Genomic DNA, 25,480 nt, shown 5'->3' on the forward strand with positions numbered 1-25,480 from the left:
AAAGATGTCTGTTACTTATAAATACCTACCAGTGATTTACTCAAAGTTACACAATAAGTGGCAGAGTAGGAATTTAAACTCCAAATAAATCCTCTTCTTTACCCCATGCTGCTTACTACAATATCTGCCCTATCCTATCAGTCCTAGGAATGTGCGTAAATTGTAAAATCTTGGATCATCTGCATGTGTTCAAATTTGGGATCACTTGCTTCCAGGATATAACAGCACAAAAAAGGAGAAATGAGCAAAAAAAAGTCAAACAGAAGACCTTTGTGTAAAATAAATAATTTGCAATAGATAGGGGGGAAAGAAAAGACAACTATATGTGTGAGTGTGTGTATGGATATATTGATATTGCTATAAATAGATATGTAACAGATATCTTTCATTGTCAATTATTAGACATCTTTCACCTCTAATATCTGGCCCTGCTGTCTCCTCATGGTATCAAGGTGACCTTGGGTTCTCGAGGGCTATACCACAAGAATATCAAGTCTGCCATATCCAAACACTTGCCAGAGCTAGTAACTGAACATGTTTTGGTCATTCAAAGTCAGAAAGATTCTTCAGTGGAAGGTTCACAGATAACTCACAAGGATGAGCAGACTGTCTAGTAAAGCAGAGAGGGATTGTGAAGGGGGTCCCTAGATGGACAACTCTAGACCTTCATTTGATATAGTAGGTCATTAATTAAGAGTTGAAAGAGACCTTCAAGACCATCTGGTCCAAAACCCTCACTGTAAAGTGGTAACTGAGACCCAGAGAAACTAAGTAGCTGGTCCAAGGTCTTGTAAGTATGAAATAGTAGTCAGAATTTACACCTAGATTTTATGGATTCAAATCTAAGGCATTCCCCCACTACATCATGGTGTCTTTGAGTTAATTTATTTAATCTATGAAGATGGTAAAATTTCATATTATTGAATTTTCCTAAAATAGGCCACCCAGTCAAATAAAAACATTATTAAACACACATGGTAAATTTCCATGGTCAAATCACTCAAGTATATTTTTTTTTCCTAAGCTAGCAGAGGCATGAATAGACAATAATTTATGTGAGAAAAGATCTGGAGGTTTTAATAGGCTATATGTTCAGCATGGATCAATAGTGCAATATGGCAGCCTAGACAACTATCTGAATCTTAGGCAGCATCAGGAAAGACACAGTGCCTCAAGACCAGGGAAATGATAGTCCCACCATCCTCTGCCCTAGTCAGGCCACATCTGGGGGGATATTTTCAGTTCTGGGTGCCATATTTTAGGAAGAATATTAATAAGCTAGAAAGGAATCAGCTGGGATGGTGAAGGGCATTGAGAGTATGCCATATAAGCATGTTTGAAAAAAGTGGACATGCTTAGACAGTAGAAGAGAAAACTTGAGGGGGCATACTAGTGTCTTCAAGTATTTGAAGAGCTGTCAAGTGGAAGAGAGATTTAGGCTTGCTCTACTTGGCCCCAGAGGAGCGAACCAACAGTATCAGTTACACATTGCAAAGAGAATAGACTTAGGCTTGATCTAAGGAAAACTTTCTAGCAATTAGAGTTATCTAGACTGGACTGGGCCACATCAGGAGACAGACGAATCCCCCTCATTAGAAGTTTTGAAGCAAAGGCTGAATGGGATTTTCTCAAGTATGTATTGTAGAAGTGAATTATTTTCCAGGGACAAGTTAAATTAGACAATCTCTAAAGTCCCTTCCAACTCTAGGATTCTGTAAATCTTCTTAAAAGTGTATTTTTTAAAAATAGCTCACTTTCACATAGTACTTTATTCACAGGAACTTTGTGAAATATATTATTATCCCCATTTTGTAGATGAGAAAACAGAGACTCAAACACCAAGTGATTTGTCCTTGATCACCCCGCTGGAAAGTGGCAATTAGAATTTGATCCAAGGTCTTGGGATCCCAAATCTAGAATTCTTTCCTATATACTACAGAATAATATAGAGATCATTTTATTTGTTTCTATAAAGAAATTTATAATCATGGAGATTGGAATAAGGGAATAGGGGAAACATTTTTTTCTGATCCCTTTTTTTTCTGGTACCTCAGTCTCTGATTGCCTGGGCCCAGTGACCTCTGGCACAGGTGAGTCCTTAGCAGAAGGGAGTGGTTCAGATAATGTCCTTAGGGACTTGCCAATATCTTTTATCACAGCCCAACCCCTAAGAGAAAATGTCCAGGAAATCTAGGGCAACAAACAGCATGGTGACATAATGCCCTACAGACACTTACCTCAACTCCCCTGACTGTTGTTCCCCAGGGAGGCGATCAACAGGGCCCAAAAATTCATAGGAGAACAAAATGTTCAAAGACCTAATCCAAAGAGACCATGGTACTAGGACACACCCCTAAGCCTCACCCAACTCTTGCCTTGGCTCTATCATAAAACACTATCTCTTTGCAAACAGCAGTTTCATTTCATAAGACAGCTTTCTCCAGACACCAGCCCCCTTCATTCTGCTTTCTTTCCTTAAATACTTGTCAGCTGTAGCTTGGTACACAAGTATCCAAACAATCAGCCAGCATCCTCCCACCCACAAGCTCAAGCTGTTTTTTTTTTTCAGTTGCCCTGGAATCAACAGAAACTTCTGAATCATCTCCTACAGACAACAAGAGCAGCAAAGTAGTATTTACATAGCACTTTGAGGTTTTCAAAGCACTTTACAAATATTATCTCATTTTACCCTCAAAATAAAAAAAGAAACCTAGGAGGCAGATGTTATCATTATCCCCATTTTACAGATAAGTAAAATGAGGTAGGCTGATATTAAGTGACTTATCCATGGTTACACAGCTAGTAAGCATCTGAGGTAGGACTTGAACTCAAGTCTTTCTGACTCTAGGTCCAGGAGTCCCTCCATTGGCCCACCTGTGTAGTCTCATCCAAGGTCTCCCATTGCCATACCCTGCCAAGCTTCCTCCCAAGGTGTTCATAAGACACAGATATAGAACTGGAAAGGCCCACAGGAGGCATGTTATCCAACCTCTTCACTTTAGAAACCAGCTAGTGGAGGCCCAAGGCAATTTAGTGACTTCCCCAAGGTCATATAGTCACTAAGCATCAGAGACGAGATTTGAACCCAGGTCAGAACCACTGTTCTTTTCCCTGTACCATGCTGCCCCACTAACGACAACCTTCTACTATGCTCAGTGCTCATTTTTGAGAACTCAAGACGTGTAGGATCTTCTTACTCACTGTGAACCTGGGCACCGTACCTAGAATGCTGAAGAGAAACTCAGTCATCTCCAAGCAGACAATTCCAGAAAACTGAAGTGAGGACTTCACTGGCTTTCTCCCACATCCTCAAGACATTGTGTCCCAGCCACTCCTTCAAAAACCAGATTTTTCCTTTTCTTTATCCATAAATTAAATTCATCCAAATCGCTCTACTCCATCACAAAATTGGAACTTCTTATTCTTTTGCTTTTTATGCAAAATCAGTACCTTTTGGAATTGTTTTCTAACAAAACTCACCCGTATCTGTCACTGTTAGTCTGAAAAAAATTAATAGCATTGACTTAAAGACTAGAAAAAACACAAGATGTTTTTCTTAACAAGGTATGTGAATCAGAAATTACATTCTCTATAAAATAGAAGAAGCTTTATTGTTGGCACTACAAACCCAGAGAATACCCTGCTGTTTGCGTCCTTGCCTTTTCAGTTCCAGAAGGAAATGCTAGAGTATTCCATCAGTGAGGAAATGGGGACATGGGTAAAAAAATGCTAATTTTTCCCATCCTCATATTAAAATGTCCAAATATACAGGCCCTGATAGTAGCTGAGACACTAATTTCTTAACATTCACCTTCTTTCCAGGAGTCTCTGAAATGAATTTTGCCTCAGTATAGTTTTCAATAAGAGTATGTAATAACTCTTGACAGAAGCAGCATGATAACAGTATTCCACACCAAGAAGTTTGTAGATACAGAAAAATCTTCATAGACCAAGTTCTAACTAAAAGGAATCAGATTCAAGTATTGTTATTCTAGAACCTTCCACCGACAGAACCTTCACAGAAGGGATTGCCCCTAAACTTCTCTGGCACCAAAGGCCATGGCTGAGTGAAGCTATGCTGTTTTTCTAACCCGCTCCCAGGGATAGCCTCCACAGAAGCCTCACTCCTATATTTGGAAATTTTAACCCATATTATCTACACTGTTATATTACCAAAGACCTCTGCGACTGAATGTGAAAATATCTCAAAGCCACAGTATTTAATATCCTATCAACTCACTCATGCCCAGGGATATAAACATTGAAGTCACACAAGGACAACTGGGAGATGCATCAGATATAATCCACAAGACACATAAACAATATCGAATGTTTCTATTTCATCCTATAGTGTGAAATTATTTGAGAATTTACAACTTAAAAAGAAAACATATACATGCAAGTATGCATACATATACATGTGCGTACACACATACACATGTAATTTTAGCTATGGGGGAAGGAATTCTAAAATTGCCCTCAGACTGAATTCTACAGATTAATTGATTTTTTCTTACATCCGCTAGGACATAAATGCAGTCCAGTGAGATAGGCTAAAGTTTCTCTACCCAACCCCCCATGACCCTTAAGAATTCCAGGTCGAACATAAGCACGTACATTCATTCCTATCTGGTATGGCCTCATTATAACTTTATGCAAAGCTGCAGACAGATGCAGCTCAAAATAGTTCCCAGAAATGGAAACAAAGGATAATATGGGGATCAGGTATTTTTTAGAGGATGAGTATGAAACCATGTGTGCACTATTCTATGAGATACATATGAACTACCATACTGTTACACTTTAAAGACTGCAAAAGATTAATGTTCTTTTAAAATGTTAGGGTTGTTTTTTTTTTTTCATTCAAATGGAAAGTGAAAATCGAATAGAAGCAAAAAATCCTACTGTTTTAATCTCTCAAGATTCCAAAACTTCGGAATCATGATTTAGTATGTAACCAATACAGTGGGAAGAGCACTGAATTAAAGTCGAAAGATCTAAGTTCAAATCCTGACTCAAATCATACTCATATGACCCTGGGCAAGTCACTCGACCTCATTGGGGTAGTTTCTTCATTTTTAAAATGAAGAGATTGGACTAGATGATATGTAAAATTTCTTCTAATTCTAAAATCCTATAAAGTTCTAGTCCTGTTGTCATTTATATTTGGCACTCCAATCAATCAACAAGTATTTATTAAGCACCACTCTGTGCTAGATACTATATTCAGAACTGAATACAAAAGTGGAAAAGGCCTTGCTCTCAAAGATCTTACAATCTAGCAACATGTATATTCATACATACAAAATAGATACAAAGCAACTTTGGAAAGAAGGTACTAGCATCTGGGGACAGGGATGCAAAAAGGCTTCTTGTTTAAGGCGGTGTTTGAGATGAGCATTGATGAAAACTAGGGATTGTAAGAGATTGAGATAAAGAAGGAAATTCATCATTTAGTCACATTCAATTCGAACCAAGCCACAAAGAAACGAAAAAGATAGAATTCCAAAATGTGCCATTAAAATTATTACTTACTTTACTCTTTTTCATTCTTGGTAAAGTGACAATATCCCATTCTCACGCTTGTGAGTCTGAATAGATTGTAGCATTGACTCACTCACCAAGAACAGCCTTTGTAAGATGAGTTAAAGGATGTAACAAAAAATAAAAGGTCTTTAATAAATAAGACTCCTTACTTTCTTGGCTTTTTTCACAATGAAATATATCGTTCTGATAGAATGTAACCTTCTCCAGGGCAAAAATTTGTTTTATTTTGTCTTTGTATCCTGAGCACCTAACACAATGACTGGTGCATAGTAAGCATTAATAACAGCTTGTTGGTTGGTTGATTTCTTTTTGTTAAAGTAGCATACTGAGTCTGGCAGAGGTGGAACTAGGGTGGGGTGAACTAAACATTGCACCGAGGTGCTAAATTTAGAGGATATCCACACCACAGGTAGCATTTTAGCAGTGTAGAAGCAATGGAGCTGAACATTTGGTTAGGGAGGAAAAAAATTAGTTCAGGTATAAAGCTATAAGACGGAAGGCTGGAGTTAGGTCTCCTGATCCCCACAATAATGTCCCAGGATCTGTACATTCCCCACCATTAGGTGGTATTCTGTCCCTCTCACCAACAGAGATCATGATTTATGCTCCAAAGGTGCTTTGTACTTTCCCAGATACACAAATCACTAGTTATAGTTCTGTCTTCTCCTTCCTTGCTTCTTCCACAGTGATTACTAATTAAGCATTTACTATTAATTCTGCCCCAAGTACATCAATGAAGAAAAGATTCAAAGATTCATCTTGATAGCCTTTTCAAGTCACAAAGTTGTCTATAACTAGTGGGAGGCTTAAACTGAATCAGAACAGTGGCAAATACGAAGCATTAGAGGATTTGGAAGCTGGAAGACAGCCTAAAGATCACCTGGCCCAACCCTTCTCATGACACACATAAAGAAATCAATGAAGCTACGTAATCCACTCAAAGTCACATAAGTCATATGTTCCAGAGCTCAGATTCAAGTCTAGAAAAAAGAAAAAGAAAAATATTGGCACAGAATTAATGTCGCTCCCTCATTTGAATTAAATTAAGCCAATTAATCAAATATGGCTTAGAAAACTGAGCTGTAGTGTTAAGTCAGCTTGCTTGGTTCCACAACTGAGCCCTTCACATGGCAGGATGTAATACAACATAAAGGAAAACTATTGCCTAGTGCCAGCGAGAACTATAAGACTAATAGGAAGCTTTGTTTCCCTTGTCTTTAAATTTTGATGGCTGGAACAAAATACACAAGAGCTATCAGAATCTTCTCTTTGACCTCAGATCTAAGGCCAAGTTAATTCCCTGCCAATTTCTTTTCATGCTAAGAGAGAGCCAAAGTCTCCTTTGGAGGTCATGATCAGTCCTAACCTCTGTGGATAGGCTTTCCTTAAATTCATGAAACTCCTTTGTTGTCTAATTTTTTAAAGATCATCTGAAATCAGAGGACCTGGGTTTGAATTCTGGATCTGCAATTGACTTGGTGTGTGACCTCGAGCAAGTCTGTTCACTTATCTGAGCATCAGTTCCCTCCTCTGTGCTTGTTTTGAGGATCAAACAAAATAATAACTTACATAAAGCTCTTTGTAAGCCATAATGTGTTATATAAATGACAGTTACTATTATGCAATGATGAATTTGCTGTATTAGGGCCAAGCTTCATATTTGCTCCTGAGCATTTCCAGATCTAATTATGATGAATTGAGACCAAAGAAAAGAATTAGGTTTTAAGTGTATGTGATCCAAAACAGAAATGTGTAACCTCTTTAAGAAGCCTTCCCACGAACTCTGAAGTCTAATTGCAATTATGAAACCCTAAGTTACAATTTTGGCCAGCAACAATGTCTATTTCAGAAATAGTACTTCATGATAGGTCACAAGTAATATTAACTAAAATCCATATTTCTATAGCACTTTTAATATTCCCATTATGTAGAAAAGGAAAGTGAGGCAAATGGAGCCTTCAGTGGCTTTCCCAAGGTTACACAGCAAGCAATTTTAAATAAATGTTAGAACCAGGATGTAAGCCTATTGATTTTTTTCTCTGCACCACAGTACCTTGAATTCCAAGCCATACTCTAAATTCCATATTCTTAAGCCAGAAAGGGCAGTCATGTAGGGTACAGGAGTAAGACTCACTATTATTTACAATATAACTTCAATTAAGCAAAGCCTGCAATTAGCAGGATCTTTTTAAGGTTCATATCAGAAATTTGTCTTAGAGAGCATCTTGAGGTCACCATATATTCAGCCCGATTTCCTGGGTCTACATCTATCAAAGAATCACAGAAGCTCTAAGTGAAAAGGGATCTTAGAGGTCATCTGGCTCAAATTGTAGCTTAATAAAAAATAACACAATACCCTTCAACATAAATCCTATAATATACCAAACCAGCCTCTGTAATTTCTTCCTATTTGTACTTATTTTTGTACTCTGGAACCACACGCAAATCAAATGACTATTTGTTCTCCATGACCGAAATTCAAATAGTTGAAGAAAATTATCATACCCTCTATCCCAAGTTTTCTCTCTTCTAGGCTAAAAAAAAAAAATCCCATTTTCTTCAAATAATTCTTGTATGGCATGGTTTCTAGTCTTCTTGCCATCTTAAACACCTTTCCATGGGTTCCCCCTAATTTGTTCATGTCTAAACAATTATTCTTTTGCTCACCATGTTACACTGTTGACTCATATTGAGTTTGCAGCTCACCAAAATGTCCAGAAAATTTTCATAGAAATTGCTGTCTCTAATGACACATTTCCCCATCCTGTACTTCTATAGCTGATTTTTGAACCATGCAGGATATTGCATTTACATTTGTCCCCATTAAAAGCTATCTTAATAGATGAATGAATAAATGAAAAGTATGTATTAAGCATTTATTATGTGCAATGTATCTATAGATACAACCAAGCTATAATTTCTATAAAAGACTTTTAGAATCTGGTTATCTAAATGAAATCTATATCATATATATATAATATTATATATACATATGTATATATATATATATATCAACTGCAAATTTGATAACCATGCCTGCATCTAAAACATTAATTAAAATGCTGAACAGCATGAGGTCAAACCAAATTCCTGGGCTACTCCACTAAAGACCTTTGACCAAACATTGGTTAATATCAATCCAATAGCTAATCTTCTTTGCATCTGGCTGTTCAATCAATAACAAATCCAACTATCTGCATTGCCCTCTAGCCCAAATCTTTCCATCTTGTTTAGAGGGATATTATGAGAGATTTTTAAATCTTCTCATAAAATCCAAATATTCTGTTTCAGGCCTTCTCCTGATTTTTTAAGTTAATCACCTGTTCCCCCCCAAAAAGGAAATTAAGTCCAATATGATCTATTCCTGATGGAACCATACTGACTTTTAGTGATGACCACTTCTGTTTCTATATTCTCACAATCCATCCCTTTAATAAGGTATATCTACATTCTCTTGCTCACTAATGTTCAGAATTCTTAGCCTGGATCTTTCAAGATACTCAGTCACAGAATTAATAATGCTTCATAGTTTGTTGTTTCACTTTTGTTTTCTTACAACAATCCTAGTAGGGGAGTATTGTGAGCTGTTTTATTTTTAAAGTGAAGAAACAGAGGCCCCAAGAAGCTAGGTGACTTGCCCAAGATCTTTTTAGTTATTTAGTTCATATATTGGAATGCCATAGTTCAACTTCAGGTCTTTTTATTCTAGGTCTGGTACTCTTCCAATGAAGGACAGCTGCCTTCATTTCCTTATGTGCTAAGATTTTATTATAACCACTTGATTATACTTTCTAAGTGAAAATTTGAAATTATACATTATAGAATAAGTTTCAAAAACAAAAGAAGACATCACGTGGCTTTCCATCGAGCCAGAAAAAATGACCTACAACACGCCATTCCCAAAGTGTTCTGCTGAAGTGCAGCTTCTAGGCGTTAAAAGTAAAGGAACCGAAGCCGGCAAAGAATGGAGAATGGGTAAATAGCATGAGTCTTGGACATCATAGGTTACTCATAGCCACTATGCGAACAGCTTGGGTCACGATAATCTTTATCTTACTGCATATGAAAGAGAAAGAGATCAGCAAAGGGGAAGGACAATATGTTGTAGCTAATGAGGAAAAAACTGGATTTAGAATGGCTGCAGAGCTAAATCTGGAATCAAAGAGATCTGGGTTCATCCTTCCTCAAAGACACCTACTATCTGTGAGATAAGTAAGTCTCTTTTGGCCTCCACTTCCTTATCACTATAATTAAGAGGTTCAACTTGATGACTTCCAAGGTCCTTTCAAGCAGTAAATTTATGAATCTATGATCCTACAATTTCAGAGTTAAAAAGAACGCTCCAAAGTATGAGTCCAACTCATACCCAAGAAGAAATTTTCCGTACAACGTGCCAGACAAGTGGTCACCTAGCCTTTGCTTGAAGACCTCCTGTGAGGGTCTTCAGGCAGCCCACTGAACTTTGGAGCAGCCCAAATTGTTAAGAAGCTTTGATGCTGTTTCTGTTGCTGTTATTTTCCCTATATCTGTCCCTTTCCAACATTTGGGGCCAAATCAAAGAAGCCTAATCCCTCTTCTGTGTAGCAGATCTTCAAATGCTTGAAACTGTTCTCAGGTCCTACTGAGTTAAATCTTCTCCAAGTTAAGCATTCCTGCTTTCTTTAAATGATCCTCGCCTGTCATGAACTCATGGTCTCCTCAATCCTGGTTGCATTCTTCCGGATGCTTACACACAAGAACTGTCCAACAATGGAACAAGGTGTCCCATTAGATAGTGAGCTTCCTCTCTATGAAAATGTTCAAGCAGGAGTCAGAAAAGCTGGCAAGGGTGGTAGAAAGAGAACTCCTACACGGGGTGAGAGGCCAGACTAGAGGACTTCTAAATTCTCTTATCACAAAGAGATTCTGTGATTCTGAGGACAAAGGTGGCACTGCCAGTCTACCACTGGCAGGGTATTTTTGTTGTTGTTCATTTGCTTGTAATAGACATAGATTTGGATTTATCCACCTACAGTCTCCTTCCTAGAAACACTTGAGAACAAAAATTTAGATTTACATGAATAATGGGGACTACAGCCTTTGTCTCAGTTCTCCTTGGCCCTCTGCTCTAAAAATCAAGATACTTCCTTAGGTTGTTGTGAAGCTCAAAGGGCAAAATATATGCAAAACATTTTGCAAATCTTAATGTGCTATAAATATTAGATTTTACTGTTGCTATTAATAGCAGTTCCACAAATAGCACCATGAGCATTAGCCATATCTGATTCTGTACAATATACATTTTGTGGGCAGGTGCCATACTAGGGTTTTATTGCAGGGTTTTTTTCCCTGTGGGATTAGTCTATGTAAATGCACACAAAATTTTATATAATCACAGTACAAAATTGGTAATCCCTTTCTTGTTCCCATGCTAAAAAAAACAATTAAATATCAAGTATCTACCAAGTACCTGCCAAAATTTCAGTAAATTCCAGAAACTTAGAACTGGAAGGAACCTCAGAAGAAATATATAGGCAGGAATGACTTCCATAATTTTACTGACAAAAGGTCATACAGCATCCATTCTCTGAAACTGTCCAGTAGTGGGGACAGGTCTACCTCTTGAGGCAGTTTATTCCTCTTCCAAACAGCTGTTATTGTTAGAAAGCTGTTTTCCTTACATCAAGCAGAATCTGCCCCCTGCAACTTTCTGCCTTTGTTTCCAGTTTTGCTCATTGGAACAATGAACAACTATAATCCCTCTTTCGTGAGACATCCCTCTCAAGGTACAGTGGAAAGAGCAATGGTTCTGAAGTCAAAGGACTTGGACTTAAATCCTGCCTCTGATGCTTATTTCCTGTGAAACCTTAGGCAAGTCATTAACCCCCCCAGGATTTAGTTCCCTCATCTGCAAAATGATGGGATTGGATGAGACAATCTCAGAGATTCCTTCCAGTTCAGAACTAGGATCCTAGACTTTAAAGGCAGCTACATCTCTTCTGAATCTTCTGTTCTATAGGCTAAACATCCCCCCGCTCTTTCAACCAATGTTCACATGCCATGTATTCCAGTTTCTTTACTGTCCTATGGCCTTCCTCTAGACTTACTCTAGTTAATCAATGTATTTCCTGAAATTGTGGTGCCAGAACCAATTATAATACTCCAGGCAGAGCCTTATCAGGGCAGAGTACAGCAGGATAATTGCCATCTTTTTTTTCTGGACACTATGCAGGCATCATTAACTGCAGCCTTTGATCTCATTAGCTTTTGGGGGGATGTCACACTGTACAGTTGATTCACATGGAGTTATAGCCCACTAATACCCCAGATCTTTTTCATATAAACTTTTGCAAATGATTTTTTGGATTCAAGGGCAGGACTTTACATTTATCCTCATTAAATTTTATCTATTATATTCACCTCATTGCTTTAGCCTGTTGAGACATCTTTGAGATCTATTTTGAGATCTGTATCTTTCAACTTTGAGTCTTCTGCAAATATGATATATATGCTATATGTACCTAGGAAGGTGCCCTGTATGTTTCCTAGCAACCTACAATACTAACTCATTTCTGTAGCATTTTGTAATTTAACAAATTGCTTTTGTTGTCAAAGACACTAAAATAGGTAGTTAAAAATCTTTGGAGGCCTACATTACAGTTGAGAAAAGGGGAAGTCAGAGTGGCTAAATGACTTGTCTACGACCACATAGTTATAATTATCAGAGCCAGAAAGCAGAAAGTCTCTTTCTATTACCGCACTATGCTTAGAAACAAAGCTGACCTAAAATGATACTTTGATATTAGTGAAATTTGTCTTTGGTATATGGCATCCCACTTCTTCATTTTCCACTAGACTATATTTCTCTTAGTTCTTATCCCTTCTCTTCTCTGACAGCCTCTTAGCAGTTTCAATGCTACCTCTTTTTAGGGTAATTTTATCATACAGTGTTATGTATTATATGTATTTCAGTCTTACCCCTCACCAGGGTGTGAGGTCCATGTCCTTATGGAGCTCACTTTGTATCATTGATTGATACACTTTGTATCAATCTAAGCTCAGCATGAAGATATATAGACAAATATGAAACAGTCCTGCCTTCAAGGATCTTACATTCTATCAAGAGAAATGCAATGTACATGTGTAGGTACATGTGTGGAGAGACAGACAGAGAGACGTAGAGAGAGAATGTGGAAAACATAAGCAGCTATACTTCATACAGAAAGTAGAACCAAAGCTGAGATCATAAAGAAACTAGAACTTCTAAGAGGGGGAGATGAAGAAAGTGTACATTTCAAGGATGAGAAACAGTTAATGAAAAGGAACAGAGACCAGACATAGAATGTTATATGTAGGAACAGCAAGGCCAGTTTGGCTGGAGCAGAGTTTGTGGAGGGCTGTAATGTATAATAAGGTTAGAGAGTTGTAAAGACTTTTGAATGCAATAGCAGTTTTTGTTTGTTTTATCCTACAAACGGAAGCCACTAGGGTATATAAAGTACAGGACTGATGTGGTCAAACTTGTGATTTAGGAAAATTGCTTTGGCAAATATGTGGAATGTGGATTGAGATGATAGAGACCTGAGGCTGGGAGACCAATTAGAAGATTACTATGTAGTCAAGAGGTGAAAAGAGCCTGGACTGTATCTGCTTGAGTGGTGAGAACAAATGCTGTGGAGGTAGAATCCAAAAGACCTGGCAACTGATTGAATATGTGAGATAAGAAAGGGTGAGAAGTCAATTCCCATGAGGCAGTCCTGGAGCGCTGGAAGGGCGGTGGTGACCTCAACAAAAATAGGGAAGTTTGGAAGAGGTATGGGTTTGGGGTGGGGACAAGAGGAATAATAATTTGTTTTGGACATGTTGAGTTTGGGATAACAATGGAACATTCAGTTTGAAATGTCCGACAGACAGTTGGCAATGTGGATCGATAGCTCAGGAGAGAGATTAGAATTGGATATACACATTCTGGCATTCATTGAAAGAGAGATGATAATTAGACCTATGTGAGTTGATGAGGTCTCCAAGAGAGATTATGTAAAGAAAGAAAACCCAAGACAGAGACCTGGAGTACACTCACAGTTGGAAGACACAATATGAATGATGATACAACAAAGGAGCCTGAGAAGGAAAGGTCAAACAAATAGAAAGAGAACCAAGAGGATGGTATGATAGAAACCCAGAAAAGAGAAAGTATTCAGTAGAAAAATGGTCAGTAGTGTCGAATCTACCTCCTCCAGCAGCTATGATCTAATCCCAGTAGCACCTATGTCAGTCTGTTTAGTTAATGAGGTGATTAATTAGCAGAAGATTCTGGTCTTTATTCTCAAAGGAATGAATTTAAGAGTGAAATTTCAGAACTAAGCTGGTCAGATAGGAAAACAGTTTGAGAAGAGGGGCCTTTCTAGGCCTCTGCCACCTCTTGCCACTTAAACTAAAAATCAGTCCAACATCTAAGAAAGGACATACTGTCCTTTCTTACTGTCAGAAAGGACTCCTTTACTTTCTTGCTTCTCATCACTGCCTTCAGACCAGGGTAAAACAGCACAACATGAAAAAGACAGTCATGCAGGAAGCTTTTTGTGGGAGAATATTTTAAAATAATAACTAAACATGTTTAATTAAGTAGTTTCTTTTCTTCTTTTTCTGTTGAAAAAGACAAAATTTCTTTCCTGCTGGATATGTTAAACACACAGCACTCTAAACCTGCTGTCTTCCTCGTTCACTAGATCATGGACCGACAGAGCTAGAAATGACCTAGACCAACCCTCTCATCTTACAGACCAGAAATGGAGGCCCAAAAGAGGGAACAGATTTGTCCAGGCTCATAGCAGCAAGTGGCTGAGTCATTATCTAAGTCAATTGATAAAAGAGAAATGTGCCAAAGTAAGAGGAAAGGAAATGGACAGAAAAGGGTATAGAGAGGGGGTATGGGAAGGAGACTGTGAAAAGGAAGGGGAAAATTAGCAAGATCTCATAAGACAGGAGTTCTTAATATTTTGTGTGTGTGTATTCTGAAGTCCTTTGGCAGACTGGTAAAGCTTATGGACCCTTTCTCAGGATAAATTCAGAAAACAAAATAAAATTATGCCTTCTACATCATAACTTTCCCCATCATAATTCCAATATATTACAGGTCGGTAAAAGAAATTAAATGGAAATTTTTGGAAAGTTTTGTGGAAGCCACAAACAACAACATGCAAAGGCCAGCAGGTGACACCAAAAAAGTTTAGAAACTTGGAAATGCAGAAAATATATGTATAGTATTTTTACTTAATATTGATCTACATATAGCCTATGACCAAATACTTAACCCAAATTTTACAATAATGTACTGTAGACACTCCATAAAAGAAAGAGAAAAAAATTTACATTTCTTCTCTGGTATGAAAGGAGGAGCAAAGAATTTAAAGTGGATTTTCCAGATTGTGGGGACACTATACCTCTAACCCCCTTAATGTGGAAGGGAAAAATTGCACATAAGTTTAAAAAAGAAGCCAATTATATTGAAAGTAATCAAAATATTTTTAAAAACATTTTTATTTTTAAAATATTCTTCCTGAGTTAGGAAACCCTGTGTAAAAGAATGCACCCCAAATGACAGATTGATAAACATCCTATCCAAAAGTTAGCACACTACCAAAGCAAATGACTAGGAATATCTGACAACAGATGAGGGGTTGTTGGGGAAGGGAAGAGACTGGCTCCCTAATCAGTTCAACAATCTTTCAATGACACTCCATCCTTTTACGTATCCCTGAGTCTTACTGACAGCAGTAACTTCTCTTGTAACTGATGTTATGGATAGGGCTAGTCCTTACCTACTTCATGAATCACTGTATTAAATAGAGAACTAATCATTGAGAATGAGGGCTCTTGATGGAAGTGATTTTATCTCATTTCCAAAAACTGAGTTCAAACTACTATGATTCTATTACCCAACAAGCTCATTTGCTAACAATGACTTTTTGGTCATTTGCTAGGTGGCATAGTAGAGAGAGTTCAGTTCAAATCCTGCTTACTAGTTATATAACACAGGGCGAGTCCCTTAGCCTCTCAGTCTCAGTCTCCTCCTCTGTAAAATGGGGATTTGCAGTACCCACCTCACAGGAATATTGTGAAAATCAAATGAGATCATACACCAAGCACTTTGCAGACCTTAAAACTCAATACAAATGATGTCTGTTACTGTTGTTCTACAATATTTAAAAAGGAAGGAGAGAGGGGGGCAGAAGTAAATCAACTTTTTAAAAAATCTGTTGAGTTTTCCTTTATGAATCAACTCCCCAGTGCCTATCATAGTACCTGGCACAGATTAGATGTTTAATAAAAGTTTGTTAATTATTGATTGAGTGATGATTTTATTTCAGGCAAAGAAGATGCCTTGAAATAATAAAACAAGATTTCAAATACACAACTGGACATTCGTTTATTCTCTTTAACATTATTAAAATGATTGATTCCTCTGTAGGTGAGTTGTAGAAAACCAGGGGACATAAAGACTAGTAAAGAATTTAGATGATTATAGATTACTTTAATTCTTTATCCCTTCTCCTAGCTTTAGAATTCTTCTTCCAAACACCTAGCTCCTAACTCTGCATGTATACAGAAGTGCTCACTAACAAGTATTGACTGATGTCAGATTGATTATCTGTGTCCCTTGGGAAGGGAAGGTGTTTCTCTTAATGAAGGACAGGACAGTCTAGGATAACCACCCACGCCCCAACATTTTTATGCTGGCAATCAGATTCCTCCATGAAAATTATTCTCCAGTTGTGGATTAGGGTTGGTCCTAGACTCTTGAAGACTATACTCATTAATAAAATTCTGACAGAACCTACCAATTGAGCACACATCTGAGAACCAGTCTAGCCTAAGCTAGAGCTATGGAGAGGCTCAACACCAGAGGCTTGGCAGTTGGGTTAAAAAAATCAACTATGTCAAAAGCACATGAGAAATAGGTGGCACTTCTTGTGGTGGCACAAGAAAGCGATGCTATATATGCATTATCTCCTTTAAACCTCACACAAACACTATGAGACAAATATCACCAACCCTATTTTATGAATAAGCTAAAGTGATTTGCCAGTGGGTCATAGGACTGTCACCAAAATTTTGTTGTTGTTGTTATGGTTTAGTCACTTTTTTCTGACATGTCCAACACTTCATGACCTCATTTAGACTTTCTTGTCAAAGATACTGCAGTGGTTTGCCATTTCCTTCTCCAACTCATTTTATAGATAAGGAAACTGAGGCAGACAGGGTTAAGTGACTTGCCCAGGATCATATAGCTGGTAAGTGTCTTAGGCTGGATTTGAACTCAGGTCTTCCTGACTCCAGGTCCCGTGTTCTATCCACTATTCATCTACATGAAATTACCAATCCTTGAAAGTATAGTACAATTAGATTAAAATTAAAATCAAAGGGAACCTTGAAGAAGAAAAGAGTCAAGAGGAAAATTTAGTCTGGGTTTGAAAGAAGAATTACAAATATAGCAGCCCTGGGTCATTGTGAAGGGGTGGAAGGTAGGGAGAGAGAACCACAGAGCTTCCCTCTCTTCCCCCACCTTCCAGTAGGTCAAGGACCTTTCTTGGTCCCTAAGCTATAAATAATAAGGCTCACCCAAATCCTTATAACTACATATGCAAATATTATACAAATGAATATCTACCTTAAAGGCCAAATCCCAACTCATTCACAAAACCTTCCCTGACCCATGCATGGTCCTACCTCTGCCCAAATCAATAACAACCTTTCCCCTCAACTTGTTTCATTATAGTTATATCAATATAGTTATTCATGTATGTCAACTTCCATCCTGGATCATAATCCCCATGAAGGCAGGACTATGTCTTATGTAAATTATGTATTTTTTCCCAGAGGGCAAGTAGGTAGCCCAATGGATAGAGTGCTGCTCCTAGAGTTAAGAAGACCTGAGTTCAAATTCATCTTCAGGCACTTACTTAGCTATATGACTCTGGGCAACTCAATTAACCTCTGTTTTTACTTTAATTCACTGGATAAGGAATTGGCAAACCACTCCAAGAAAGCACCATGAACAGTACTGGCATGATATGGGGTTACAAAGAATCAGACGAAACTGAACAACAACAATCTCTAACAGCATCTAGTATACAATAGGCACTTAATAAATGCTTGTCGGAGCTGAAATATATTAGCCCTTCTAGCTATTTTGTCTATAGGAATATTTAATTGCACTCTGTAAAGTTACAGTGCTGCAAACCACTGGAACATCAGGAGTTCCTAGGAGTCAGGATTTCAGGTGACCCAAAGGGCAACAGAAATATTTCCAGTGCGAGTAACAGACTGTTTCTGTGCTAGGAGGGGCTGGAGATGCATAATTTCCTTATAATCAAACCAGATATCACTGTCAATGATTTTATTGCCCCTTACTTGAAAAAACAGATAAGCTCCTCCTTCCAGACCTAGAACCCAGAGCTATTCTGTCCATATGCCTTTTTCACAAATACATGACACAGCGTAGAGTATGAGCACAGAGGAGAGGTAGATAAAAGTGCTTTGAGAGTTGAATGGGAGAAAGGGGAGCAGAACTACTCTTTGCTTAGATTTTCAGGGAAGGCTTCACAGATGAAGCAAAATAATGTATATGGGTTGAGTGGTACAGTAATATTTAAGAGACTTCCTTCACTTAGAAAAAAAAAAAAGGTGGGCTTCAAATTGGATTGAAATACTAGTCCATTCCCTCCCTTTAAGATTATTTCTCATACTATCAGACACAAATTCATACTTAATTACTAAAGTTCAAATTGGGATGCTAACTGAGAAGGTCCTGGTTGAGACTCATGGAAAGTAGGGTGATATAGTAGACAAAGGATTGGTTTTGAACTCAAAACATCATTGCTTTACTAGCTGTGTGACCCTGGACAAGTAAATTCACCTCTCTGAGACTCAGTTTCCTTATCTCAAAAAAGAGAATTCAAATCAAGTCAATACAACAAACACAAATGAAATACCTGCTATCTGTTAGGCACTGTGGCAGGCATTGAGGGCAAGAACCCATCTCTATCCTCAAGGGCTAATATTCTCCTAGGAGGATAAAATATATACTTGCATAAGTAAAATGAGGGTAAATTGAGGCATGAAAGAGCAGAGATGTCAAACACATTTCTGAGGGCATATCTAAATTAAAATGTAATTGAGAAATATTTAACAAAATAAATAAAATATAATAAAACATAAGTGATGTTAATATGTGGTTTTCTAAGTCCATCTGTAGCCCACAGAGCTCTTTATGTACAGCTTACTGACCCCCATACCACTGGGAAAGAGCACTCATAATTCAGGGGTATAAGGGAAGGCTTCTGAAGAAGGTGGCACCTGAGATAAGCCTTGAACAAAAATGAGAATTTAGACTGACCAACAATCAATAAGCATTTGTTAAGTGCTTACTATGCGCCAGGAACTATACTGGGAATAAAAATACAAATAGAAAGAAAGACAATCCCTGCCTTCAAGGAGTTAAAGTTCTAATGGAGGAAGACAACATATAAAAGGAAGCTGATAAGTTGGAGAGAAACTCTGGAGGGTACCTAGAGAGAAACAAAACCTGACAGGGTGGGGTGCCCTCCTTACATAGGGGCTCTGGGAGGAGTCATTCAATCAGCAGGAGAGGCCACAGAGCCAGTGTACTTCCAACCTGTGAATTCCAGTGCTGACTAAGATTGCAGGATAAAGAGGATTCTGGGGCACAGTGGAAGAAGTCTCAAGTACATACAGTCAAAGGAGAAATTCCCAGAAGTCTCTGGTGTAGTAAGGAGGTCTGCCTAGTAAATCTAGTAGAGAAGAAAAGGGGTGTATTCTAGGTGTGTTTGGCTAGAAAGCAGAGTTCATGAAAGGGAGTAATATAAAAATAACTGCAAAGAGAGATGGACATCAAATTCTGGAGGCCTTTAGATATCATGCTTGAGAGTATGCATCTTATTCTACTGGAAATCGGAAACCACTGAGGTTTTTGAGTAAGGGTAATGTTATTGTCAGACCTGTGCGTAGAAAGATAATTTTGTCAGCTAAATAGATGATGGATTGGGGTGGGGGGTGGGGGAGAGGGGGGAAGAAGAGACTGGAAATAGGGAAAACAATTAAGAGGCTACTTCAGTCATATAGACAAAAGGTCATAGGGGCCTGAGCTAGGGTAGTAGCTATTCAACTGGAGAAAAAAGGGATTATATGCAAGAAATATAATGGAAGAAATTGACAAGATGTCAACTTACTGAATATGGGTAGTGAGAAAAAGAAATGTTCTGGGGTTATTAAATTGGGTGAGTGGGTGATTTCCTCAACCAAAATAGCGAAGTTTGAAAGAGGAATAGGTTTGCAAGGGAAGATAATGCTATTTTAAATAAGTTAAGTCTGAGATGTCTTTGGAAACTGAACAAGTATTCTATGATGCATGACTAGAGTTCAAAAGAGAGTTTCAGGCTATATTAGACTTAGGAGTCATCTGCAAAAAAAAATAATAATAATAGTACTTGAACTCATGAAAGCTTGTATGTACAGATAGAGAAGAGAAGACAATAGAAGCCAGAGCCCTGTGGAATACTCATGCTAAGAAAATAGAGGATAAATGAAAACTCAGCAAAGGAGACTGAGAAAAAGGAGAACCAAGAGAAAGTAGTGTCATAGAAGCCAAGGGAAGAGATTGCCCAGGAAGAAAGGGTTAGGATAAAAATTTTGTACTTTCTGCCTCACAGAGATAGCCTTTTGTAAAATGTAAAGCACTATACAAATGTGGCGGCTAGGTGGCACCGTGGATAGAGTACTGGGTCTGAAGTCAGAATGACTTATCTTCCTCCTGAGTTCAAATCTGACCTCAAATCTGGCCTCAGACACTTACTAGCTAAATGACTCTGGGCTTAACACAGCTTGAAATCCTTCATCTGCAAAATGAGCTGGAAAAGGAAATGGCAAAGCACTCCAATATCTTTGCCAAGAAAACCACACATAGGGTCATAAAGAGTCAGACAGAGCTGAACGAAAAAATGCCATACAAATGTGAGCTATTATTATTACATCATCCATATAAATTTGTTTGCAATTATCTCCCCCATTAGAAAGAACTTGTAAGAACTTATGCTCCAGTAACATAGACTCAAGACGATCATCTTCACATCACAGTGAGAATATTGGGGGAGTTTGGCAGGGACAGCATTCTAGACCTGTGATTTTATCACGCAAGGAATCCTAGATATATCTGGTTATACACATCAACAACTTATCTATAAGTTCAGTTACATGGGTTATTTGGTCACATAACTTGCCCACAGTCAAACAACTCAAATGCATCATAGATAAGACTTGAACTCAGGTCTTTCTACTCCAAATCTAGTCTTCCAATCACTCTGCCATTTTGCTTTCGTAGTAGTAGCAGCAGCAGCAGTAGTAGTAGTATCATTAAGTCAAGTCAATAGCAAGCATTTATTAAGTTCCTATTATGTGCTAGGCACTGTGCTATGTACTGGGCTTACAAAGAAAGAAAAAATCCCCGCTTTGCCTTCAAGGAGCTTAAAATCTAATAGGGGAGATAATTACAAACAAATATATATGGACAATGTGCAAACAACTATGGAAAATCAGGTAGATACAGGATAAATTGGAGATAATGAGGGAAGGCACTGGAATTAAGAGGGAACAGGAAACACTTCTTGCAGAAGGTGGGATTCCAAAAATAATTAGCTATACAGAGGAAACAAAGGTCCCAACGGGATTCAGGAAAATCCCATGAATCCAGGAAAGAATATTTCTGCAAAACTGGACTTGAATACTAGGTGTTCCCATCCCCACCAATACACACACACACACACACACACACATATACACACATATACACACACACACACACACACACACACATATACACACATATACACACACACACACACATACACACACACACACACACACATACACATACACACATATACACACATATACACACACATACACACACACACACACACACACACACACACATACACACACACAGGAGAGAGAAAGAGAGAGATCAAGGGAAGAGTCAGTGGGGTGAAGGCATTGGACTCACTACTGCCCCGTTTCCCATAGAGGATAGTGTAGTACAACTATTATGCTCAATGCTAAGGAATTAACAGGTAGACTACGCCACCTACAAGTCTTGATGCTTTAGTTTTCTTAGCTACAAAATAAGCTGATTAATAATACTTGTGGCCTGGTATGTTATATTACGAACAATAAGCAAATATGAATTGTAGAACGATAAATAGGCTTTCCCAGACATATAATCTTCCCATTCTACAATCATAAAAAACATATAGAAGGCAATCCAGCTAACTCTTCAATAGCTGGGAATTCTAGGAAAATGCAATGAGTGTTGAAGAGAAAAACAGAATCATAGAATATTAGTGTTTGGCAGAATCTTGTAGTTAATTGATACCAACCTCCTCATTTTACAGAGGAGGACTCTAAAACCCAGGGAAGTCAAAAGATTTACCAATCACACAGAGCTGTGACTTAAAACCAAGACTTCTGATGCTAAAAATAGTTTTTCTTCCACTGTAACACCAAGAAAAGAAAAACTGACACAAACCCTTAGATTCCACCATTGGCAACTTCCTACTTCTATATAATATTGGTCATGGTATGTTGTTCTTTCCTCAGGCTCTAACGTCCTTCCCCTGGAAATTACATTATTTCTATTTTGCATTTGATTTTCTAAAGATATGGTATTTCTTCCCATTAGTGTGTGAGCTACTTAAGAACAAAATATTGTTTTACCTCTGTCTTTGTATCTTCAGTGCCTGGCATATAGGCACTTACTAGATGATTGGTGAATGAATGAATCATACGGGGAACTGCCTTGTTGGTGACTTATTTGGGACTTATAGACAGAATGGTGTGTGTAATGGGAAGGACTAGGATATGGTTTTAAGTCCAAACTCTGCTAACTTACTACCTGTGTGACCTGGAACAAATCACTTAATCTCTCTGGGCATCAAGATGATTTCTAAGGTCTCTAAACTCCAAATTAATTATCTTCGTTTAATAAGCAAAAGCATTCTTGAAGAAAAGTGACTAGCCTGGATATCAGGCAGTCCAGACGCTCTAATAGAATTATATCCGGATTGTGTAACACACACTTAGAGATTCAGAATGCTGGCTGGCTAACTCAGATTCATTCCCTGGCTTCCAGGCCACCAGCCCTGATTGGGCTCTATGCACTGGATGGCAGGCTGCCTTTCAAAGAATTCCAAAACCATTTGAGCTTCCCCAGGGTCAAGAGTGGTGAAGGCACCACTTACCCTCTGGGACAGGAGATAGCTTTCAGGACTTCCTCTTTCTCAGAAAAGAGGCTTAGAGGGACTTATCAGGTATCTAACCCCTCCTGCTCAGTCTCATTTCACTTGAAGGCAGGTCTCACCCTTCCACTGGACCAGAAACTTGGAGATTGAGTTTCTCTTCTGCTACCCAGGGGCCTCCCAAATGAATAAGGGAAGGGTCTAAGCTTCCAACTATAGCAAGGAGGTATTTTCTGGGGCCCCAATAAACCTGTTCCTGCCAGACAGCTAAGGAGTGTTGGAAGGGAACAACACGTGGGACTTGAGGTGAGGCAGACTCCTTATAGGGATAGGTGCTTCAGGGCCTGGAAGGAGATCCCAGATAGAAGAGAGTTCAGGGCTTCTGGTGAGATCTACGCGAGGGGAAAGGATGCAAGCAGTTGTTTGTTTCCATGTTTGAAACTACTTTTGGTGGGGGTTTGGGGGAGGCATATACAGGGGCATGAATAATGAAACTTGAAGTCTAGGCCCTCATTCTATGCCTCCAACCCTTCAAAGATTGCCCACTTTGTCCTCCAAACCCGCCACCACCACCCCCACCACCCCCAGGTTGTGCCCCACCTGAGGCAACTCGCTTACTCGGGCGTATTGATCCAGATGATGTCCAGGTGACAATAGTACACGCACTCTTTGTCCTTGTAAGTATAGCAAGTGCAACGCTTTTGTCTCTTGCGTGCCGGGCTCCCCATTGATGCCTGCCTGGACTCTCTGGGCCAGCCCGAGCCCTGGTCCTGCCCGGCTCCAGTCAGGCTCAGTTCCGTGACCGTCGCGACAGCTTCATTCTCTTCCCCATCGCTCTCCCGGGCTGCGGGAACCATGGGGCCCCCGCCCCCTCCAGCTGCCGCTGGTTCCAGGCGAGGCACTGTCGGAGGCAAGAACCCTGCAGGACAGAGAGAAAGCTGCAGAGAGGCTCTCAGAAACCTTTTACTACCTACTGAGGGGAATGCCACCTACGACCGGTCTGTCCCAGGAACATCTTCGTCCCAGTCCCAGGGATTCCACCTTGTGCCCTGCACTCTCTCAAGTCTCTTCTATCTCACAACCCCTGGGGACCTCTCTCTCTCTCTCTCTCTCTCTCTCTCTCTCTCTCTCTCTCTCTCTCTCTCTCTCTCTCTCTCTCTCTCTCTCTCTCTCTCTCTCTCTCCCTCTTCATCCTCCTCCTTCTCCCCCAAACCCATCCCAAACTAAGCCCTTCTCTCTCTCCCCTCACCTTATCCTCCTAGGGTTTCCTACCCTATGCCTTCCTCTTTCTCCCATCACCCTCTCCCCCTCCTAGGGGTCTCACTTCACCCCCTACTCCTGGAAGTGCTCTGCTCCCACCTGTCTGACTGGGAACAAGCCCACCCCAGTCCTCAAGGACCCTGGCCCAGCGTGGGGACAACTCCCAGAACCTGGCCAATTTGCCCTCTGGGCCTCAGATTTTTGACAAGTTTCCCAGGTTTGGCCGCACGGGGGAGGGGTTCTCTTCAGGAGATCTCAGGGAGCAGTCTGCCTCCCGGCTTCAGAGTAGGTGGGAAAGCAGTTTTGTATGTATCCCCTCTCTCTTTCGATCTTCCCCTCCCACCCAAAGGAAAGTTTTCGTAGGATTGCACTAGACTAGTAGACTGAAACCCACCAAAATCGTTTTCCGCGCCACTTGGGGAACTGAAAAGAATTGTCATCACCGGGTCCGCTCTCCCAGCCCCCCTGCGGCCAGGTCCCATTCCCAGCAATGAACCCGGGCTACCTGAGGAGATTGGGGGGTTGGGGGTTGCTATCCCTGTGTATGCATGGGAGGAAGGGAAGGAGAAAAGGAGAGCAAGCTGCCCTAAGTCCAGTTACCTGCGGTGGAGGTCACTGTAAGTCCAAAGAGGAACCACAACCCGAGCTCCATGAACCCAAATCAGACGATGGGCACAAAGTCAGAGGAAGTTAGGAAAATGTCCCGTACTGAAGGAATTTGCCCCTCGCAGGAGGCTGCGGAGCTCCCAGGGGCTCCGCTGCACACCAATGCCCTTGGGATCCAGATGTGATTAAAGCCGGTCCGAAGAAGACGGATAAGTGCAGACTCTCTAAGTTCAGAATCAACCCAGGAGGGCGCTGAAGTCTTCATATGAAACCTTCAGAAGGAGTTGTTCATTTCTTCGCCGCTCTGCAAATATTCCTTTTCTTCCCTCTCTCCCCACCCCCCTCTCTCGGTCCCTCCCTACCCCCCCTCCCCCACAAACACACACCCTCTCCACCGTCACCTCCCCCGCCCGAAAGGATGGGTTGAAGCCTCAGTCAGAGTCTTAAAGTTGGGGGCACCCGCTGCAGCCTCCCAGCTTGCCGGGACAGCTGCCTCGGGGACTCGGCGGGCTTGCACGGACGAGGGCAACAGAGTTGGGAGAGTGGGAGGGCGAACACTGGTAACTGGAGGCCTGGTGCTTCTCCTGCACAGTGAGCCTGGGAAAGGGGGCGGGGGCTCCGGGGGGTCTGAGCAGAGACAGCTGCCGGAAGGACACACACACACACACACACACACACACACACACACACACACACACACACACACACCGAGAGTCAGCTGGTTACGCTGTTCATAGCAACTTTTGTTATCATTCAATCCAACTTCTCTTTAAAGA

At 39.9% G+C, this 25,480-nt stretch overlaps 1 protein-coding gene across 2 annotated transcripts in view; it reads right to left on the reverse strand.

Annotated features, from left to right (window-relative positions):
* The window catches only part of EDN3 (endothelin 3), a 41,706-nt gene extending 16,673 nt beyond the window's left edge, over positions 1–25,033 (reverse strand). For both annotated transcript variants that reach the window (XM_072633411.1, XM_072633412.1), the window contains exons 1-2: positions 24,699–25,033; positions 23,457–23,757 (exon numbers count right to left, since the gene is read on the reverse strand). In XM_072633411.1, coding sequence (XP_072489512.1) covers positions 23,457–23,757; positions 24,699–24,750 — 353 coding nt within the window. In that variant the 5' untranslated portion in view covers positions 24,751–25,033. The remainder of the gene's footprint in view (positions 1–23,456; positions 23,758–24,698) is intronic.
* Between the last annotated feature and the right edge of the window lie 447 nt (positions 25,034–25,480).

The sequence above is a fragment of the Notamacropus eugenii genome, chromosome 1, assembly GCF_028372415.1.
Source record: "Notamacropus eugenii isolate mMacEug1 chromosome 1, mMacEug1.pri_v2, whole genome shotgun sequence".
Taxonomy (NCBI): domain Eukaryota; kingdom Metazoa; phylum Chordata; class Mammalia; order Diprotodontia; family Macropodidae; genus Notamacropus; species Notamacropus eugenii.